General features: G+C 30.4%; 2 protein-coding genes across 6 annotated transcripts in view; both read right to left on the bottom strand.

The window, feature by feature from the left end:
• Positions 1-21,489, bottom strand: part of LOC140439400 (uncharacterized) — a 743,908-nt gene that overhangs the window by 273,241 nt on the left and 449,178 nt on the right. The gene's annotated exons all lie outside the window — the stretch shown is intronic.
• On the bottom strand, positions 16,367-21,468 carry LOC140432454 (uncharacterized). Its single transcript, XM_072520366.1, has 3 exons — positions 21,215-21,468; positions 17,799-19,917; positions 16,367-16,765 (listed from the first exon to the last, which is right to left on the bottom strand). The coding sequence occupies exons 1-3, from the start codon at positions 21,466-21,468 to the stop codon at positions 16,367-16,369; spliced, it is 2,772 nt and encodes a 923-aa protein (XP_072376467.1).

Raw genomic sequence — 21,489 nt, forward strand, 5'->3', positions numbered from 1 at the left:
TTTGCTGATGTTGTGTAGGTATATCTTTGATATCATATATTTTAAATGATATATCTTGAATTTTTACGTTCTCTATGTTCTAGATTGCATTCAAATGATTAAGACACATTAAGACACTTATATTAAGAAACATACAGGGATAAAGAAGGAAATATATTAACCACCGAAAAAGAAATCATAAAAATGGACAATGGTACTTTGAAGAGCTATCGAACAAAGATCAACAAGGAGTAAAAGAGAAAGATGCTATCGAAAATAGAGACGTAATTCAACAAACAACCATAGTCAAAATCACAGATGCCGTTGATAAATTTTCAGGACATGACAAATTAGAGCGGAAATGTTAAAATATATCAGTGAAAAATCAGAAGAAAATCCCGCGAATTGCTAAATAATAAGCATAGTTACAGCAAAATAAATACCACCGGATTAAAAAAAAGATATAACAGTACCATTGTTTAAATGGGAGATGCAATAAATGGTGAAAACTAAAGGTTACACTGAAAAGCGTTCCTGCCAAAGTATTTAATAGGATAATTAAGAAAAGGCTGAGGGGAAAATTAAAAAAAAATTTTACATGGTTTTAGAAATGAAAGGAGTACCCAAATCTGATTTTTATATTGAAACAAGTAGGAGAAAGATATCGAGGAAAGGAAAGGATGTCCGTATATGCTTTATTGTTTTGAAAACAGATTGTAAAGAAAAAAAGAGTTAAAATTAATATAAAACAAATTAAAAAATATCAAAATAAGAGCAAGGACACATATTCAAGAATCTTTTGAATTTTAGATAAAAATGGGTGTAAAACAAGGGTGTTTATTTAGTCCTATATACTCTTCTCACTTGTTATTGACGACGTAATAAAGTGATGTAAGAAGAAAAGTAAGAAAATGCTATATGCAAATAGACAATGTGATTTTACAAGAGTTATTATTTGCTAATAATATGGTACTGGTAGCTGATTTGGAAAAGAAATTTCAACAGATAATAAATATTTATATAAAAGAAAAAAGAAAAAAAAACATGAAAAGGATCACTTAACAAATAATGGTAATGACAGCCAGAAGCAAAACATAAAATTTAACACGTTAACAGTTAAAACTACTTAGTGATAATTATTAAAGAAAATGGAAAAATAGACAAATAAATAAACGATAGAATAAAAAAATAAGAAAAATATACAATAAAATAAGAAACACATTTTTTGAAAAGAGATACCAAAGGATGTAAAAACTAAAGTGTACCGAAAAGTAGTAAGACCTCCAATAATCTCTGAAAGTGAGTCATGGACACTAACAAACAATAACAAAAGAAAAATCAAAGCTACAGAAATGAGATTCCTAAAAATTAGAAGGTGTTACAAGAAGAGATAAAATTAGAAGTAACAGAATAATACAAAAGTTAAACTTAAAACCAATGAGAGTCCACGAATGAGATAGAATATTTAAGTCAGAAAAGAAATAAAGAAGAGAGGGCTAACATCGAACGAGATTAAAGACAATTGTTTTATAATCATAGATATGATCAAAGAGAAAAAGTATTAGAAAAGTATCACAATAATGAATCTATAAAATATAAAATAACTAAGTAATGTCTAAATATTGTTATAAATACTCATAAAATGTATATTATACTATAAATAGCTTAACACCGAAAGCTATCAATTACTCAGAGCCAGAGGGGGGGTTGAGTATGCACTTTTATGTCTCCTCGGTACCTTGTCGTTTTTTCATGGTTTTTTGTCGTAGATTCGATTTTTAGAGGGTACCAGACTGAAAACCTGTCAGATAATTTGTTATTAACAATTTTATTGTTTAAATTATTGCATCTCCTAAACTATTAGAGATATTTAATTTTACCAAAATGAATTTTTTTTTGGAAAACTGAACAAAATGGAGTTTGGTAAACTTTGATCCGATGGTTAGAAGCGGACTTATAACAACAAATTTTGTGAAAAACAATTGCAAAATACGCATTCGATGGGGCTTTTCCTAGTAGAACACGGTAATATTAATATTAACTCTAATATTAACTAAGTATATTTTAAAAGTAAATCTCTAAAATTACTTTAACTTTATAAATAAAAAAGTTATAACAATTAAACAATAAACATTTTACTAAAACCTTGCGGACTAATGTATTTCTAAGAGATTTAAACAAAATTCAGTTATAAATTTAAAAAATCTGACTAATGAAAGTTATAGAACAACTCGAAATGAAGATTTTAAGCTTCGATAAATGTTTGTATGTTAATTTTTAACCAAAAAATGAAACTTTTAATAACGCGCTATGATGTGAACAGTCAGCTCGCAGCGAATAAAAACCAATTCATACGTAAAATCGATGTTGATTTAGGGATGCATATTACTTAATCATTATAAATAAAAAAGTTATAGTTAAAATTTTCATTAGGAATTGGTGAATTAATTTGTATATAAGAGTTTTACACAAAATTAAGCCGTAAATGTTTGCAATTTGGTTAATGGAAGTTATAGAACAATTCAAAATAAACATTTTAAGCTTTGGTGTTTAAATGTTTCTATGTTAATTTTTTGTAGGGATATTGAAGTTTGTTAACAATTTGTACAAGTTCGTACGTGTTTTCAATACGACCAAAATATTTTGTTTGTTAATAATTGTTCGTACGACAAACTTGCATTTTCTTGTGTATTAAAATGGATTTAGAATAACTTTAGTAAACGAAAAATGATCCTTGCCCTGTATAGGGCTGTTAAAATAGCCCTGTTAAAATTTCGTGTTCCAACGCTTCTATCGCTTGTTGTTTGGAGGTTCACAATATCTTTAATGATCTCTTGGCTTTCCTTTAAATCAATAATTATATTGTGTAACAAGCAAATAAATTTTACAATTAAATCGACTTGTCAGGAGCAATTTTAATTTCCGTGTTTAGTATTCTCCATTTTGAATTTATTATACCAAAGGCACTCATTAGATATCGCATTAATGGATAGGCTGATCTCCTACGAAAAGGTGCGGAATAATAATATTTGTATTCGGCAATGTCTTAGGTCCAGGTACACAGAATATATTTTTTTATGATGGTAGTACAGTGATAACGTAGTGAACATACCACCATCACTCTGCTGTCCATAACTTCCAACTTTTACACATATAAACTTACATTGCGCATCTACCAAACCTTGAAGCACATTCGAAAAATACTTTTTATTATTGAAATAGAATGACCCGGATTTCGCAGGACATTTTATTCTAATATGCTTTCCGTCAATGTCTCCTACATAATTAGGAAATCCAGTTTTTATAAAACTGTTTAGCAATCGACGAAAACATTAATTCGGTTGGAAAAGGCATATTCTTTTCGTGAAACCTATTTCATATTGTCTCACAGGTTTCATAAACCACTTTTCGAATAGTTGTATGTGACATTAGAAATAAAAAGGCCAATGATCTAAAACAAGCGGCAGTTGCAAGATACCTAAAATAAAATCATGCAGTTGGTAAAAAATAAAAACTCATAATTTTTTTTTAGATAATGTTGTGCGTCAAAAAAGGCGTGGACACCTTTAGACAGAAAATTTCTAAACTTTCCAAAAAAATAAATTGAGATGGTGCTGATGATGAACCACAGTTAAAGTGGCACTATTTCCAAAATATGGTCTTTTTAAAAGATCACATTGGTAAACTGATCAGAGGTAACATTGTAAATGATACACAAGAAGCTTTCACGTATGATGAGACGAAAGATGAGGTAACATTAAGTCCAATGATGGTTAACGATCAATCCCAATTAATAAATTACAGTGAAATCAGCCAACAAAGCGAAACTTTATTTACTCCATCTTCCTCCAATGACACGACTAAAAGGAATCCATTCTCTTCCAATTATAAGAAGAGGTTAGCAATAAATCAGGAAAAATCAAACGCGATTAATTCTCTACAAAAAAAATTAAAAATTGTTAAAGAACTTATACACTATTTAAGAACTTATGCATATTAAAAAATTGTAACATTTTAAGCAGGATTTCGGGTATAAGCAGGATAATAACACTTACTTTCCACTAAGTTGTATCCCATATTATATTAAATACCTACGAGTGTATAGAAAGCTGTCCCTTAGATCCAAAATCTTACAGTAGGTTGTGCAGGAACATGAAGCCGTTTCTTTACCTGCAACTCATCATCAATCAACTTCTGGTCAATTCATTTCGATCCCAACTCCATCACCGGTACATAGTGCCACCTCAAAAGAGTATTCACAGCCACCGACGTCTGCTTTTGCCGTTTCCTTACCTGCAAGTTATGACCAATCAATTTCTGGTCAATTTATTTCAATCCCAACTTTATCATTGGTATATAGTGACACGTCAATAGAGTATTCACAGCCACTGACGCCTGCACAGGAACCAAAGGAGTCTAACTTCCATACAGGTTCATTTTTTTTAAATATGTGTACTGATGGTACTGCAGTAGGATATGTAATCAACTTTTTACCAAATGATTTTGCATAATTTGTAAATAAAAATAGACGTTTCTAAAACAATTAGTTTATACTTACCTTAATGTCAATATCGGTTTATGCTTTGGGGATATGCACTCTCAAAAATTCGAGTACTTACATATAGTCCAATGTGGATTGTGTCATTCTCGTGTATTTGAAAAAATTTTCATCGTATCTTTTCAATTCTTCGTATGACCTTCCGAATTCTTCTTTTTTATTTTTGCATAAAAAATATCTACCCATTTGCCTCTATGTTTTTTTTTATTAACAAATATTTCACTTAGGTGATGTTTCAAACATACAATTCTGAGATATACTCCATACTTCACACTGTAGTCATTATTAAAATGAATTCGTTTAGTGTAACCACACACGCCTCTTAAATTCGTAAAAACTGATTCTTATGATAAAAAGTGTTATAAGTTAATTAAATAAGATAATTAAAAGTTCCATATTTTGGTCAAAAATTAATATAGAAACGGTTACCAAAGACATTTTACAGTATAAAATCTGATTTATACGTCGTAAAGCATTTTCGATATTTCGATTTCGATAATTTTTTTAAAAGGAACAATTTTCATTTTAGTAAAACTGAGTATCTCTAATAATTTAGAAACTAGAATCATTTAAACAATTAAATTTTTAATACCAAATTATCTGACGAGTTTTCATCAGCCAGGTCCCTCGAAAGGGAATTTATGCGCCAAAAAAAAAAAAAAAAAAAACAAAAAAACGTCAAGGTACCGGGGAGACATAAAAGTGCATACTCAACCTCCCTCTCGGGGTCTTAGACTAAATGGGTATATTAATTAAATTTATGATTATCTTTTATTTGTAAAATAAATATGGATAGATTTAGCTTTATTCAATTTGTCTCTTAATTTTCGAGTTCCTGAATGTTATTATTTAGTGAAAATCTTTAACTTGTCAGCTGTTTCTTCTAGTAGTTTTTATCGATAGAGTAACTATGTAATCTGTAAAGGTAGCAGTAGTGTTCTCTTCTATCTCTGGAATATCAAACGTATACAGTGTGTATAGAACTATAATTAAATGCTTCCTTGTGACACTACCGGTTTCATAGCCTTGAAAATTTGTCTACATTGGTTATTGCTTTATTGTATGTATCCAAAATATATTATTTTTAGAATTTCTGAGTACTATTCAGAAAAGAAGACTGTTAATTTGTAGTTAAATAATGTTAAACTGCATGATAACCTTGGGATATATCTAAAAATATAGAAGACCAGACTTTCTTATTTACTAAAAAGTCTCTATTTATCTGTTAGTCTATGAATTTTGTCTATTGTAGACTATTTATTTCTCATCCCAAATTGATGACTAATTGGGGTTTTGATTTTTATTAACGGTTTAAATATTTTTAAGATAAATTTTACAAAAAACTTAGCAATAAATGTTAGTAGAAATATTATCTTTACGAGGATATTTCAGTAGGAAGTTTGCCTATTTTTGAGATCGTAATAACTTTTGCTACTTTTCTAAGTCTTGGGACACTTTTATCCTAAAAGCAGCATTTATTAAATTTGCCATCTTAACTTAGGGTCATTTTAATCTTAACTACTCTTTTTGAGGTAGGTTTATAAATTTTTTTAGAAATCCTTTTAAGAATATATCCATCAATTCAGTTATAAACTGAAAATAAAATTAATGTGTTAAGAATAGAATACGAAAATAAAAATTTTCGAAATATAACAGATTGAGATTCATAATTTCGCATCCTTAAAAATAGGAAAAAACATCCGTTCATATAATTTTTAATATCATCAAGAATTCAGAGAAGGAGACGCGGAAACGGAGGTGGCACTGTGTTATGACATTTTGATCGAAGATTTGTATAAATCCATTTTATTGACCGTCAAAGACAGCTTGTAACTCTCATTTTCAAATATAGTACCAGGCACATATTTAAAATAGAAGGGATGGTCAGTTTGTTGGTAGGCTCTTCTTTTTAAAATTAGTAAACCACCTCGAAAGAGGTATCTAACACTCCAATTTGATAAAAAAGATCAATGAGCAGATCTGTTCCATTCTACAGTAATAGTAACAAATAGAATTATTTTCACAGCCTTGCTGTTCATTTCTTCTGTTTGTCATCCCACCTGCTGATGTTGTTGTATACTCTCTTTTATAATTATTGCGCTTCCTCCTTTGACCGTATGTTCTGGGTGGATAGCGTGGTATATCTGATATCCTTTACCTTAATGTATGAGTCTTTGGTGAACTGAGTTTCGGCGATAAGTCATATATCAATCTTTTCTATATTATGAACAGTTTACAATTCTTGTTAATATTTTCAGAAATCCATTAACATTTCATTTGTCTAGCCATTTCTGGTGGTATCTATCGCTCCTTGTGAGCATGTTTCCAAATTTATGATTCGTACATCTAACTTTTCCAGTTTTTTCCAAAATAAGGTTAAGTATTATGCCAATGTTTGATGTTCTATGACTCTGATTATTGTTTTAATCGCTATTTGAAGCAGTTATTTTAATAACTACTTGATACATTGTCCTCTGCTCTGATTATTAGTTTGGATTTGCTCTGGAGTTTTTTGGCTTCTTGGTCTCTTTTTGCGGCTACCCAGACTGCAGAGGTTCTCTTATTTGCTTATTTTTAATTTTTTTGAAGTTTTTTGATGGCTATGCATCAACAATAATTTCCTAGACGATCGTCTTCGTACTGGACATATTTTGGACTGGCATTCTTTAGCTTATTACAATTTCTGTTGTTGTGGTTTCCGGTATATCTCACACATCGATGTTTCCTTTAACAGTAATTTTGCGTATGCCCCTAAACTTGGCTGTTTTCACTTGGGGGATTAGTTTGTTATTATTTACAGGAAAAATTTCACTTATCTATTGCCTTATTATGTGTATCTCTTGTTTTCTTGTCGATTTTCTCGTTGTACTTATCAGATGGAATGTTATTAGTAAGTATCGTCAAACGTAAATGTTTTTTTTTTTATTCATCAGGATGAAATTTGACCTATTATATGCTACGTTTGGTCTGTACATATAGTACGACAATATACCTTGTAAATCTCATTTGAAATATATTATCAGGCACATATTTATAATAAAAGGGATGGTTGTATTGTTGGTAAGCTCTTGATAGAATATATTTCCTAGCTCCTGGCATACCGTTCCTTATAAGCCATTGTGACTTATACCTATAGTCCTTGTTAAGATGTTAAATCATTTCTTGGGCTTAATATTCATACTAAAATTTTTTGTTTTGAGAAAGTAACTTTCCATATTGAGAAAAGTTTTAATAATTTGCGATTAGATCTAAGTGTGAAAATAAGTGTCAAATTTATTAGTCATTCTGGACAACATTTATAGATTTAGAAAACGAAAATGGTAAATTTGTTAAAATAGTTCACAAATCGCACCTAATGCAGTTTTAGATAAGAATTTTATTGTCGACTGCTATATTATTAAGTCCTATATTATTAAGTACAAAGTCCTGACCTTTTGTAACAGTTAATAAAAATTTATATTTATATTTAGAAACTGTTATGTTGCCTTTTTTAACTTTTCAATATTTATTTAAAAAGGAACGGGTCGCTTCGTAAATCTTTCCACTTGGGACCAGAAATATTAATGGCGTTGCCGTAACAATGTCATCAGTGTTCAGTGAGAATACCCGTGAGTATCCTATGGATACTCAGGGGTATCTCACTGTACGGAAAAGATTATTTTTCCGTACTGAGTAGAAGATTGCAGTAACCTTTTTACTTGTCTTTGGCCTGAAATATTTTTGCACAAGTTCGTTTTCCCATTTTCAGACATCTTATACTATGTGGACTTTTGGAATATCACTAAAAGATTTTGGTTTATAAAAGAAAGTTTCTTATTTAGAAAGACTCTTAGCAATTTTGGAACCGGAAATTCTAGTACAATACTCTGGCAGACATAAAAAAGTTACCTTGTTATGCTTCGCCAGTTGCTGCTTGCAGATTTAAGCTTTTACGATCTCAAGAGCTCTAGACTTAATAGTTGCAATGTAATTCCTAGTCAAAGTAGTGCAATTATTTGCCAAAAACAATAAATATATTGTTATTTAGTAACAAGTAAATTGTTGGTAATTGCGCTGGATGGATAAAAAAAAGTGAAAAGTGATACGATTGATTTTGTTTTGTGTAAAGTCACAATTATTTTTATGTGTTTTTATGTGTTCTCGTCTGTGTTTATTTTTTGGCTCTGATGTAAGTTCAATTGCCACAGGTCTTTTTTGATAATTATAATCAATATGCTACAGGTAAATAATTTATATATAATAAAATAATTATCAATTATATACATTTATAAAAATATATAATTAGTATGAATAAAACTTACTAGCAGGTTTAATATGTTTATATTAGTAGTACAAACAATATTATGAATATGGTAAGGAGGCTAAGGCTGCGATGGGACAGGATCTTATTGCACTGTCTTTCGAAGCAATCCAGTCTTTACACTTTTTGCAACTGTTTTATTGTGTTTTGTTGCGATGTTTTGTTGCGCATAAAAAACGTAATATAAGCTTTTATATATCAAAACCGAAAATATTACAAATAGATTAGTTTAGGTTTTAGAGATACGTCAGAGAAAGCATATACAAAAAGCTAACGTCACTTCCAGGGAGGCTGTGCTACTTTAGATGTGATAATGATATTGTAGTTATAAAAACTACTATTTTTTTTTTATTAACCAAAAAATTTAGCATATTTTAAAATTATACGATACTCACGCATATTAAAAAATATAAAATAAACTCAAAATATCTTCAAACAAAATTATTTACTCAGATTTTTATTACCAAACTATAGGAATAGATCATTTACAGTTAAATCTGCATTAACTTAATTGTTTAAAAAACGCGAAATTAAGAAAAATGTTTTTCTTAAACATGACAAACCTTGTAACATTATAAACGTCACATGTTTCTTTGTTGTATATATATATATATATATATTTATTGCTTCCTTAGTACTGGGTCGTTCCCGGTTACCTTCAACCGTCTGTGTTTACCAGTAACCCGTTGACTTTATATATATATATATATATATATATATATATATATATATATATATATATATATATATATATATATATATATATATATATATATATATATAATTCTAATAATTTTATGCTTCACTTCAGTCGACAGTCGATTGAGTGGGTCCGTTGAACTCACTACTGTTCTTGAATATACTATTCATATTTATTCGAATATATTCGAATATATTCTCTTTTAATTTTTTAAGAAGTTAAATTTAAATTGTCTAGACTAAAAAAATATATTAATCTATTTTTTTCTTTATTGCAGTATTCACAAAATTTTTTAATTGTACAGTAATCTTTACAAACATTTTCTACTGCATAATTCGCACTTTACAAATTTGTTTCTGTTTTCTGTCCTTTCATGTTAGGAACATGTGACACCTTTTCTTTGTTAATACTAGAGATGTTTCTCTAGTTTTGGATTTTTATTATGTGAATCAACTCCCTGTAAGCATTTTTCAATACACTGTTTTACTTCCTGATTTAGTCCTTTTGATTTCTAGTTAAAATTTAAGGCAACACTAGTTGTTCTGGTGGCGTTGTTAGAAACAATATTTGCTTTTCATGTCTGTTTTCGTTCTATTTTGGATGTAGATTTGTCCAAGTAATAAATGAGGCGACCCAGACACGTCTAAAATATTCATAAAAAATGCAAAAGGGGAGCGTTTAGTCCGTCTTTTGCAAATATACATATATGAACCATTTGGTATAACGTATCGACATCACATTTGGTACTATTATAATAAGTATCATATTTGTTTTTTTGTTAACATTAGCTTCTCAGTCAGCATTGCGATGCATGCTAGACATGACTAGGATACTTCTTTATTTTTTCGAAACGTAAGAAAGGATAGATGCTTTTAAAGTGAATACGAAAAATAAAGATTTCTACAAAGGATTCTTGTTTAGTAGAAATTCCTGAGGAACCCACCCCTTATTTTGTTTCACTGTGCTCACCAAAGTTAGTCAGTTTGCCAGTAATTTATGTGCATGTGCAAGACTAGTGAAATAGTTATCTCAAGTCACATTCCTGTAGTAATTATAATAAGGCTCCGCGAGTTGTTTTACAACTTGAGATGAGAGGCCTTTTGCTAATGTGTTTCCGTTTTTTCCTGTATATGGTAGTCCACCTAAAGGGTAATATGTTGTCAAGTTACAGGCCCACTATGTTTTCATGTCATATTTATCTGGCTTTAGAGGCTTATATTGTTTGAAAGGACATCTTCCTCGATACGGAAAAAGTTGCTCATCTACCGTTATGTTTTTCCATCGTAAATCGTATTTCTGAAACTTGGTTAACTTAATTTCATACAACGCGTATTATTGTTCTTAAAATTCATTTAGAATAGGTATAACATATTCTAAATGAATTGTAAATACCCCTCTCCAAGATTGTATTATTGGATTAATGGCATCACAAAACTCAATTAGATTAATCACAAACAGATTTTTTAAAATCATTACACTTGCCTGCCAGATTGAATTTTGTAACAAAGATTAAAACGTTAGGTATAAACACAAATAGGGTTTGACAGACCCGTCTATAAGTAACAAAATTCTATCGATGCATTAATTTAAAAAATGATAATGAATATTTTAAATAGCTCATGACTATGTTAACGGAAACGTACTTCTAAACAAATGTATTAATGCATAAAATTCAATACATATTTTTTATTAATTTATGATAAAAGAATATCGGGTCCATTGGACCCTCCTTGCCACCATAAGGGTTAAATGGGAAATTTGCATCTCATCTTCATGATAGATCAAAGGGGAATAAATATGAATGATGAAACAAGTAGATACTTTATTAGCGATCATGAGAATATGATAATATAAATCCTGAAAGAAAGACCTCCGGTGAGATGAAGTGTTTTTATTTAATTTTACTCTTGTCTGGCTAAGACCAGAATGATTCAGAGTTTAATTAATTGTTGTGCTATGAATATATTAGATTTTTATATAGATATATTTTTAAATAGCTAATTTGCTTACTAGTCTAGAGCTATGTGTGCATATCGTTTTTAATATTGCCTAAATTGATTTCCGTACGTTACTGACTGAAAACGCGACGGCCTCATTATAACAGGAGGGAAGAAATCATGGAAAACAGAAAACAAAGCAAAATTAGTCGCGAGGCGCTATTAATTCCATTCGAGGGGAGTTCTGAAGGAATATCAACAAAGAAGTGGATAATTTATTTTGGGCCGACTGCCAGAAAATATTTAATCTAGTTTTTGAAGGCTTTCGTTATCAAAATACCGATAAAGGCGTTTTATTGTTAACGGTCCAATTAGGGAAGAATGTGAAATAAACAATTTTGTGAGAGCAGATTATATCTAGGGATACGTTTTTGTGTATTTAATGGCAAAAATGTCTCTTTATCACCGCTGGTCGTGCCAAAAATATTCTCATTAATTTTAAATACTGTATTAACTTAAAATATTTTTTATCGTACAGTTTTATCTTGCAAATTTCCGGTAATTGTATTTATCTTTTTCTATGGTACCTTAAACCATTTTAAACATATGTTATGTCTAAATTATTAAGATTGTTAGTGAACAAAATTTATAAAGTTGTTGAAGTGAATTACTCTAAGTAGGCTTGAAACAAAAAATACATTTTTAAATAGATAATATAATTCATAGATAAATAGATATATATTTAAGTTGGCATCATCATCATTTACATTACATCATAGGTTAATGATGTAATTTAAACTGCATACATTTGGCGCCAATCACGCAATTTTGCTTGAAATTCACCTTCGTGCCACATGTAACATGATATATTTCCTTCTCCATTCTCATGAATAGTTAGGGTATATGTCCCTTACTATCTTTTGTAAAAGGCCACAGAAGAATTGACATATAGTTGGGAGACACTGCTTCAAGACAAAAGTGAGGCATCTAAAAGCACTATCACATTTTGCTTTTTCTGTATCGTTGCTCGTCATAACATATACATTGTCTACAGCAGTGTGATGAATATTTATCTCATCTTTTATTTTAGTTTTATCATCTTCGCTTTCAGTAACTTTGAGTTTATTACTCAGCACATCACATTTATGGCACGTACCTAATTTAGGCTTTTTAAATGAAATGTTCATTTTATGGAACTCTCTTTCATAGATAGATCTAGAGATAGGTGATCCATTTTCTTCACAGTATAATTTGTACATTAAGATAGCATGGCAAATACAATCTCCTACTTTCTCATCGAGTGTAATGAGATTCTTCAACATACTTGTTAGCAGAAGGATCACGACCTCGCTGATCATCAGTTATTCTCCCTGAAGTATTTAAATCCCTGTTTGTAAAATCCAGTGTAGTAAACATATTTGTCTCATCAAATGTGTTCATAAAACATTTTTTATAAACTTGAATTCTAGCGCCATTCACCTTTATATGATATTTTTCTAATGGTTTTACGTAGTTCGGAGTCTATAAGGCTAAAAATATATGCAATATGTTTGTTGAGATCACCATACACCAATATTCGTCGAATAGGTTTTTTTGTATATCTTCTGAAATTTTGTTATTGCATTTATTTCTACAGGCTTCAAGTTTTTTCATGCAGCGTGCTAGTTTTACCTTTATTTTGCTGTTACATAAACTTTTCCAAAGTTTCGATTTGTTTTACGTTCCGCTCTTTTTTTTGTGAATAAACTCCTTCAATGTTAGAATCAATACTGGTATTAAATGATTTTAATCTGCTCTCTGCATTTTCAGACCTAGAATTTTGAGCAGATTCTTTTTTTTTCTTCAGCAGCATTGCTAGAGTTACTACTATCCGGCATATCGTTTTCACCCTCGTCACTATAATCATCTACATGTCGACATATATACCATTTTAATAAGTCGTCATTTAATACCAGTACTGATTCTAACATTGAAGGAGTTTATTCACAAAAAAAAGAGCGGAACGTAAAAGAAATCAAAACTTTTGAAAAGTTTATGTAACAGCAAAAAATAAGGTAAAACTATCACGCTATATATATATATATATATATATATATATATATATATATATATATATATATATATATATATATATATATATATATATATATAAATATGTATATATATATATATAAATATGTATATATATATATGTATATATATATATATATATATATATATATGTATCCCCTTACCAACCCGACCTGAGGCAGCGTGGTAAGGTATGCCTCGCGACCCCTTATGAATCATTGAAATAAGGGAGGCTGCACCGTAATTGGAAACGGTTGATAAAGCTGCACATGATGATGATGATGATATATATATGTATATATATATATATATATATATATATATATATATATATATATATATATATATATATATATATATATATATATATATTGAAATGATTTCAATATGTTAAAAAGTATACAACTTAAATGGATTTTTATATGAGTTTGTTGTTCATGAATTTCATGAAGCCATCACAATGTGGGTTCGACTCTGAAATAAAAGAGAGAAAAAGATTAGTAAATTGTTAAATAAATTAATTTTGACTTACCTGGTATAGTGTTAATAATTTCTGAATAGTATAGTTGCCTAGTGTATAGGTAAATCGTCTAAACCTTAAAAAGAACAAAAAATAAATAAACTGTCAAGCAAGTCTATGGAAGCTAAATTAATAGGGGTTTTGTTAAATAAGAAATTACAATGATGTGGAGATGAAAAGAATAAATTGTATTAGCATTGTAATAGAATAAGTTTTATATCTGAACATTTTTTTTTTAATTCCCAAATTAGATGTGATTAAAGTGATTATGAGAAATTAATGTGGATTGACAAATGTGTCAGAACAGGACAGTTTTATGGTTTAAAAAAAAATAGAAGACGAAAAAAAAAAAAGAACGTTGGTTGCTGTTAGCAACGAATGATAGATTTTGGGAGAGGCCGACAAGAAATTTTGAAAGGAGAGTCCTGAAATTGTGGAATAGGTCGGGAGTGTTTTTTTTAACTCGTCTAAAGAGAATTTTAGTTTTTCCACAGTTTCCACAGCAGAGATATCCAGAATTTGTTCCAGAGAGTAAGAGAAACAATTTAACTTATAAATCATTATTGGAGTACAGAAATGTCATTTAAATTGAGAAAATTAAATTCATGAATTAACATAATTGCGATAGGCCTTAAAAAAATTGAAAATATTAATGATCATTAAATTAAAAATAGAATAGTACGTACCTTAACTTCCGAAGAGAGGATTGATATTCCAGTTTCACCAATTATTTGCGAGTAGTTAGTTTTCTTTAAATAAATCAGAACTGTTTTAAAGTAAGGTTGGATAATAATTTTGGGGATCATTTGAAATTTTGATTATATTTGAATGCAAGTTAAAAGTCAGCGGAATAAAGTGTTCATTTTCTTTTCTTTATAGTTCATTTAAACACTTTATAAAGTTGCAATATTTATTTAGTTTTTAGGTACTTGTATAGAGTCTCCACATTTTGTAATAAATTTTTATTGTCACGACTCTAAACCACATTAAGATTTATACGATTCCTTTTTTTGTAAATTTTTAAAGGCAACCCAAGTTGCAGACGAATTTTATTGTTTATATTAAATTTGTTCAATATTAATAAATAACGTGCTTCATTTGGGTTAATTTATCAAAGGTCTAAAGTAAATTTTGGTTTAATTTGTTTTTGAACTCTACCAGGAGACTACAGAGTCGACGTCACACAGTGACAGATTGCTTAGAACACATAATTGAGCTAGCTGAGGTATATATTAAATTAAACAACGAACCACAGATTTTAAAAATTACAACATTTATTATAAATAAAAATAAAAATTAATAAAATACAACTTTTTCAATTGACGCTAACAACGTGGGGCCTCTCGGAAAACAGAAATAAGGGTGTTTTTAAGCAGATTTATTAATATTACACAGATTAGAGTAAAAATAAATTGGTGTGATTAGTGTTGCAGAGATTCTGGGGCAGTTAAAGTTAAATTTGAGAATAAATAGATATTAGGATAAAATGGCAGACCGAATGACTTTAAGAAATGGAAAAGAAGTCGTACCGAAAGAGAGTAAAGGAGAACAGGTATTAGAACAGGAACAGGATATACAGGTAGATGAAGAAAGCAGAGGAATGTCAGGAGAAGTTGTAGTATATTTAGAGCAATGCATACAAGAAGCAGGACAAGGTGATAGAGAGGGAAGTCTAACAGATAGTTTGAGAGAGGAGTTGGATGAGACAGTGAGAGATAGACGTGATGAAAGTGAGGATGAAAGTAGAGTACAGGAGGAGAGACGCAGGGAAGGAGATGTTGGAGAGTCAGGGATGACACAGATGGATCATAATATTAGGGGGGATATGCACAAAATTGTTGGGGATTATCTTGTGGTAGATAATATTAATTAAAGGTGTGGACTGTAAATTATCTTTTGTGTGAGTAAATAGAATTATTTATTAACTTTTTATACAAACTGATTATTATAACATGTGAATTTGTGAAAATACTAGAAAACGTGGCGTCTTCTTGGAAATTATTTTATTAATGTCAAATTGTCAATTGCCGACTTGATCCCGTCAGATTGTGTGATCTTGAACATAAAACGCACAGACATATGACAGGCTCTATGTTGCCGCACTAAACTAATTTTCTAAAAATGTCCTAACATACTCCCGGCGTTGAAGTATGCTTCAAAATATAGTAGGAAAAAAGTAAATATCAAAGCAAAAAAACTTAGTCCCGAGATAAAACACTGCGACAATATTAATCTTCTATTGCCAGTGGAAACAAATGTCGTGTAGATCTGGTGATGAGTCCATTGGAAGTTTTGATTTCAGCTACTCGATTTCTCCATCTTTACCAGGAAATAATTTAATTATTCTTCCCATAATCCATCTGCATGGAGGTAGATTGGTATCACGGATGATAACTAAGGATCCGGGTACAATGTTGTTGGTAGAACTGTGGTGCCATTTATAGGATTGGTGTAGCTGGCTGATATATTCTTTGGAAAAGCGGTTCCAAAATCTCTGATGCAGCTGTTGAACATGTTGAAATCTGCTTAGTCGATTCACTGGGATAGGTAAGAGATTTGGTTCAGGAATGGAGACTAAAGGACGTAATGTCAAAAAGTGGGAAGGAGTTATTGGTTCCAAGTCAGATGGATCTTCTGATTTGGCAAACAATGGTCTCGAATTTAAAATACATTCAATTTGGGTAAGCAAGGTGAGAAATTCCTCATATGTCAAATTTATATTCTTAAGCGTTCTTTTCATATGAAACTTCATTTGTTTCACTGCTGATTCCCATAAACCCCCAAAATTTGGGCTATAAGGTGGGGAAAAATGCCAAATTATAAGCAAAATCATTAATTTTATTTTGGTTTTTATATAAAAAGGTTTTGATAAACTTTAACTCTTTACTAGCGGCTCTAAAGGTTGAACCATTGTCAGAGTAAACATTGGTAGGAATTCCTCTTCGTGATAAGAATCTCTTAAAACATGCAAGAAAACATTCAGTTGTCATATCAGTGAGTAATTCCAAATGTACAGCTTTTGTTACAAAACAAACATATACACAAACATAACATTTTAAAATTTTACTTCCACGACCCTTTTTTTCTTTCAGTGGAAATGGACCTGCATAATCAAGTCCTACCTTTTCAAAAGGATAGGCAAGAATAATGCGTTCATTGGGTAAAGGTCCCATTTTTACACAATTGTGAGGAGGTTTCACACGAAAACATTTAACACATTGTCTTACGATTTGCTTTACTAATACCTTACCAGAAATAGGCCAATATTGTTGTCTGATTAATGACAATAGAAGCTGTGGTCCAGGATGCAAATTACTGACATGGTAGTGTGTACAAATTAACTTGGTTAATACATGAAATTTCGGCAATAGGATTGGTGTTTTTACATTTTCTGGTAATGTTGAATGCATAAGTCTACCACCTACTTTAATTAATCCTTTATCTAATATGGGAGACAAATGAAGCAATCTGGATTTTTTGCTCAATGGTTTATCATTTAACAAACATAAAATTTCATCATGAAAGGATTCTGCTTGCACAAGTTTGATCAATAGCAGAAAAGAATCATTGGTTTCATGGACAGTTAAAAGTAAGCTTGGGGCTCTTGTTTTATTTTTAATATTTCTAATAAAACGCATTACATATAAAAAAACTCTTTTCATTTTATGCAAATTGGAAAATCTGGTAATAAAATTAGTAATCCAGCTGTTCTGAACAGTGGAATGAAGTGATACCTGAACAGATCGTTTAAGCTCTGGTAATTCAATTACTTCATCAGTTGAATCATTAGGCCACAAATCAGGATGTTGTCTTAAAAACTGCGGTCCCTGGAACCACAGTTGTGATTCAAGAAAGGATTCAGGAAAGATTCCACGACTAGCTATATCTGCGGCATTTTCCTTTGTATTGACATAATGCCAACTATCACTACTGGTGAGTGATTGTATTTTTGTTACCCTGTTGGCAACAAATACTTGTAATTGGTTAGGTTCCAGTTTTAGCCAACTTAATACAATTTTTGAGTCAGACCACATGTATATCGGCATATTTAGAATTGATAAAGATTTGGTGACCTTGTCAATTAATTGGGACCCTAACAAAGCTGCACACAATTCAAGTTTAGGTATTGTTATTGATTTGATAGGAGCGACCTTTGTTTTTGAACACAGAATGTGAGAATGGTATTTGCTTTCTGGATCTATGCTGCATACATAAATACAACTTGCATAAGCATGCATTGAAGCATCACAAAAGCAATGGATACTTGTAATTTTATGACCTGATCCAAGTACTGGTCTTGGAACGTGTAATTTATTTAGATATGGTAGTTGATTATACAGTTTGGTCCAACTGTTATTTAATTCTGGAGGGATTATTTCATCCCATGGTTTTTGAAGTCGAAATAGAGTTTGAATTATTAGTTTAGCAATTAATATGACTGGACTTAGCAGACCTAAAGGATCATAAATTTTGGAAATGATAGATAATATTTGGCGTTTAGTAAATAAATGATTGGAATTTTCAGTAAGAGAAATTTTGAAGCAAAGAATATCTTGTTGACTCATCCATTGGATTCCAAGAGTTTTAAAACTATCAGAATCTCCTATGTTAATAACATTGTTGGAAATATCATTACAATTAATGTTAAGAATGGTTTCAGGATTATTGGAAATCCATTTTCTCAAAATAAATTTTCCAGACTCTAAAATTTTAAAAATATCATTACATCTCATTTGTAACTCTTGTAAATTGTTTGATCCTGTCAACAGATCATCTACATAAAAGTCTTCTAATATGGATTTTGCAGCTAAAGGAAACTGAGATTCATGTTCAAAGGCTAACTGACGCATGCATCTCATTGCCAAGAATGGAGCTGATTTTTGGCCATAGGTTACAGTAGTTAATTGATACACATCAATATTATCTGTTGGATTGTCTCTCCAGACAATTTGTTGTAGTGGTCTATTTTCTTCATGTACAATTACTTGTCGATACATTTTTGACACGTCTGCAGACACCACATATGTGTACTGCCGAAATCTAATGAGGATGTCAAAAATATCATTTTGGATTTTTGGCCCTGTGTACTGTAGGTCATTAAGAGACCATCCAGATGTAGTGGGACATGAACCATCATAAACTACTCTTAGTTTTGTGGTAAGACTGGTTTCTTTTAGTACTCCATGGTGGGGTAAAAAATATGATTTTCTAGAAGGATGTAAGCTAACAGTGGGGTTAACTTTAACCATATGTCCTAGTTCTTGATATTCCTTAATGAATTGTTTATACAAATCATTAAGTTCCCTATTTCTCGAAAATCTTTTTTCTAGTAACAAAAATCTGCTAATTGCTGTATCTAAGGATTCTCCTAATAATTCAGGTGAAAACTTAAATGGAAGCTGAACAATAAAGTGTCCATTTTCTGATCGAGTGGTAGTGGTTTCAAATATTTGCTCACAGCAAATATCATCTTTTGATGGTGGTATGGGATCTTGGATTGAATCAATTTCCCAAAATAGTTTTAACTGCTCATCTTCGGCTATAGTTCTAGTGAAATGACACACTGCATGAGTTGTCTCATAGGGGACAGCTCCGTTTACTATCCAACCCAATTTAGTGTTTTGTAAACTTGGCAAACCTTTTCCTAGGTTGATTTTTCCATCACAAAGGAGGTCCCAAAATAGGTGGGCACCAATAATAGCATTAATGCTACCAGATTCATTAAACAAAGGATCAGATAATTGAATATTGCATGGGATATTAAAGTTTTTAATATCAAAACTGGTTGAAGAAATTTGATTTGAAATAGCTGGTACAGCATAAAATATGGATGAAATACTAAAATTATTAACTCTGGAACATATTGTAATTTGACATTTTTTGGTAATATTTGATACTGTTTGATTTATACCACTAATGGCTAGGTTAGTAGGAATCATGGACATATTTAATTTTTTACAAAAACTTTCTTTTATTAAGTTTGTTTGAGCACCACTATCTAAAATTGCTCTACATGGAATTAATTCATGATTATTGGATTTAACATTAAAAACCAGTGTTGATAAAAGAACTTGGGTATGTTTAATATTCATTGTTTGTGCAGAAAACTGATGGGTTACCGTTGGTGGCAACTCATCACTTTGTACACAGTTAACTGATGATGAATCTAATGGAGATTTTAAAGCAGTGTCAGTTGAATGTTGCTGACTATTTTCAAAATGTATTAATGAGTTATGTTTGGAATTACATTTTATACATGGTCTTAAAGTACATTCAGCAGCTTTATGTCCATGTCTCAAACAATTATGACACAACTTTAAATTATTGACTTTAGACAATCTATTTTTTGTATCTAATTTTAGGAATTCAATACATGAATATATTAAATGGTTACCTTTACACAAAACGCAAGACTTTCTTTCTGCAACATTAACTTGGAAAACTCTTTTTTGATATTCACCTCGACTATCACGGTTTGCATGTTTATAATTAAAACCAGAATTATTACTATAATTGTTATTAGGTTTTTGACTACTTTGGTCTTGAATTTCTTCCAAAGTGTCCACTTTTACTTTTAGAAAATTAAAAAATTCAGTTAAAGTAGGAAGCTCTTCTTTAATATGACATTCCTTCCACTCTCTATAACTTTGTTTATCTAATTTATTGGAAATAATATAAATCAATAAAAGGTCAGTTAAACTACTTTTTGTAATCTGTAAACTGTCAATGGATGACATGCTATCTGAGACACTATCTAATAAATGCCTTAAATGTTTAGGTGATTCTTTTTGGATGGAATCTAAATTGAAAATGGCTTTAATATGTTTATTGACTAATAATTTTTTATTATCATACCGCATACAGAGTGCATCCCATGCAGTCTGATAATAATTTCCTGAGCATTCAATTTTATCTACAATACGTTTGGCATATCCATCCACAGATTGTCTCAAGAGCTGAAATTTATGAATATCTGGAAGTGTGGTATTTGAACCACTGTTCAAAATCACCTTTAAAAACAGGTATTTTCATTTTTGGCATCAAGAGATGATTTAATGAGTCTACATGTGGTGTAGAACTAGGAGGCAATGTATTAATTACTGTATTAGTGTTAATGTAATCTTTTAAAAAACTAATTGCTTTAAAATACCTATTTTCAAAAGCATCTCTTTCATCAACTTGTTCTTGTAGTTTATCTTCACTGGTAGCAATCTCAATTTGTAGTTGGATCTGATCAAATTCAACTAACAAATTGCTACCAGAGTCATGTCTTAACTGAACTTCTGATATTTCAGGTTTGCTAGATGATGTAGCATTTTTTAATATATTCACAAAGTTCTCTAAACTTGTTAGTTTGGCTTTATAAGAACCTCTGATTCTTATATTGTTGGCTAAGCTACTCATTTTTAAGATTTATGGCAATCT

Source organism: Diabrotica undecimpunctata, chromosome 1 (assembly GCF_040954645.1).
Source record: "Diabrotica undecimpunctata isolate CICGRU chromosome 1, icDiaUnde3, whole genome shotgun sequence".
NCBI lineage: Eukaryota > Metazoa > Arthropoda > Insecta > Coleoptera > Chrysomelidae > Diabrotica > Diabrotica undecimpunctata.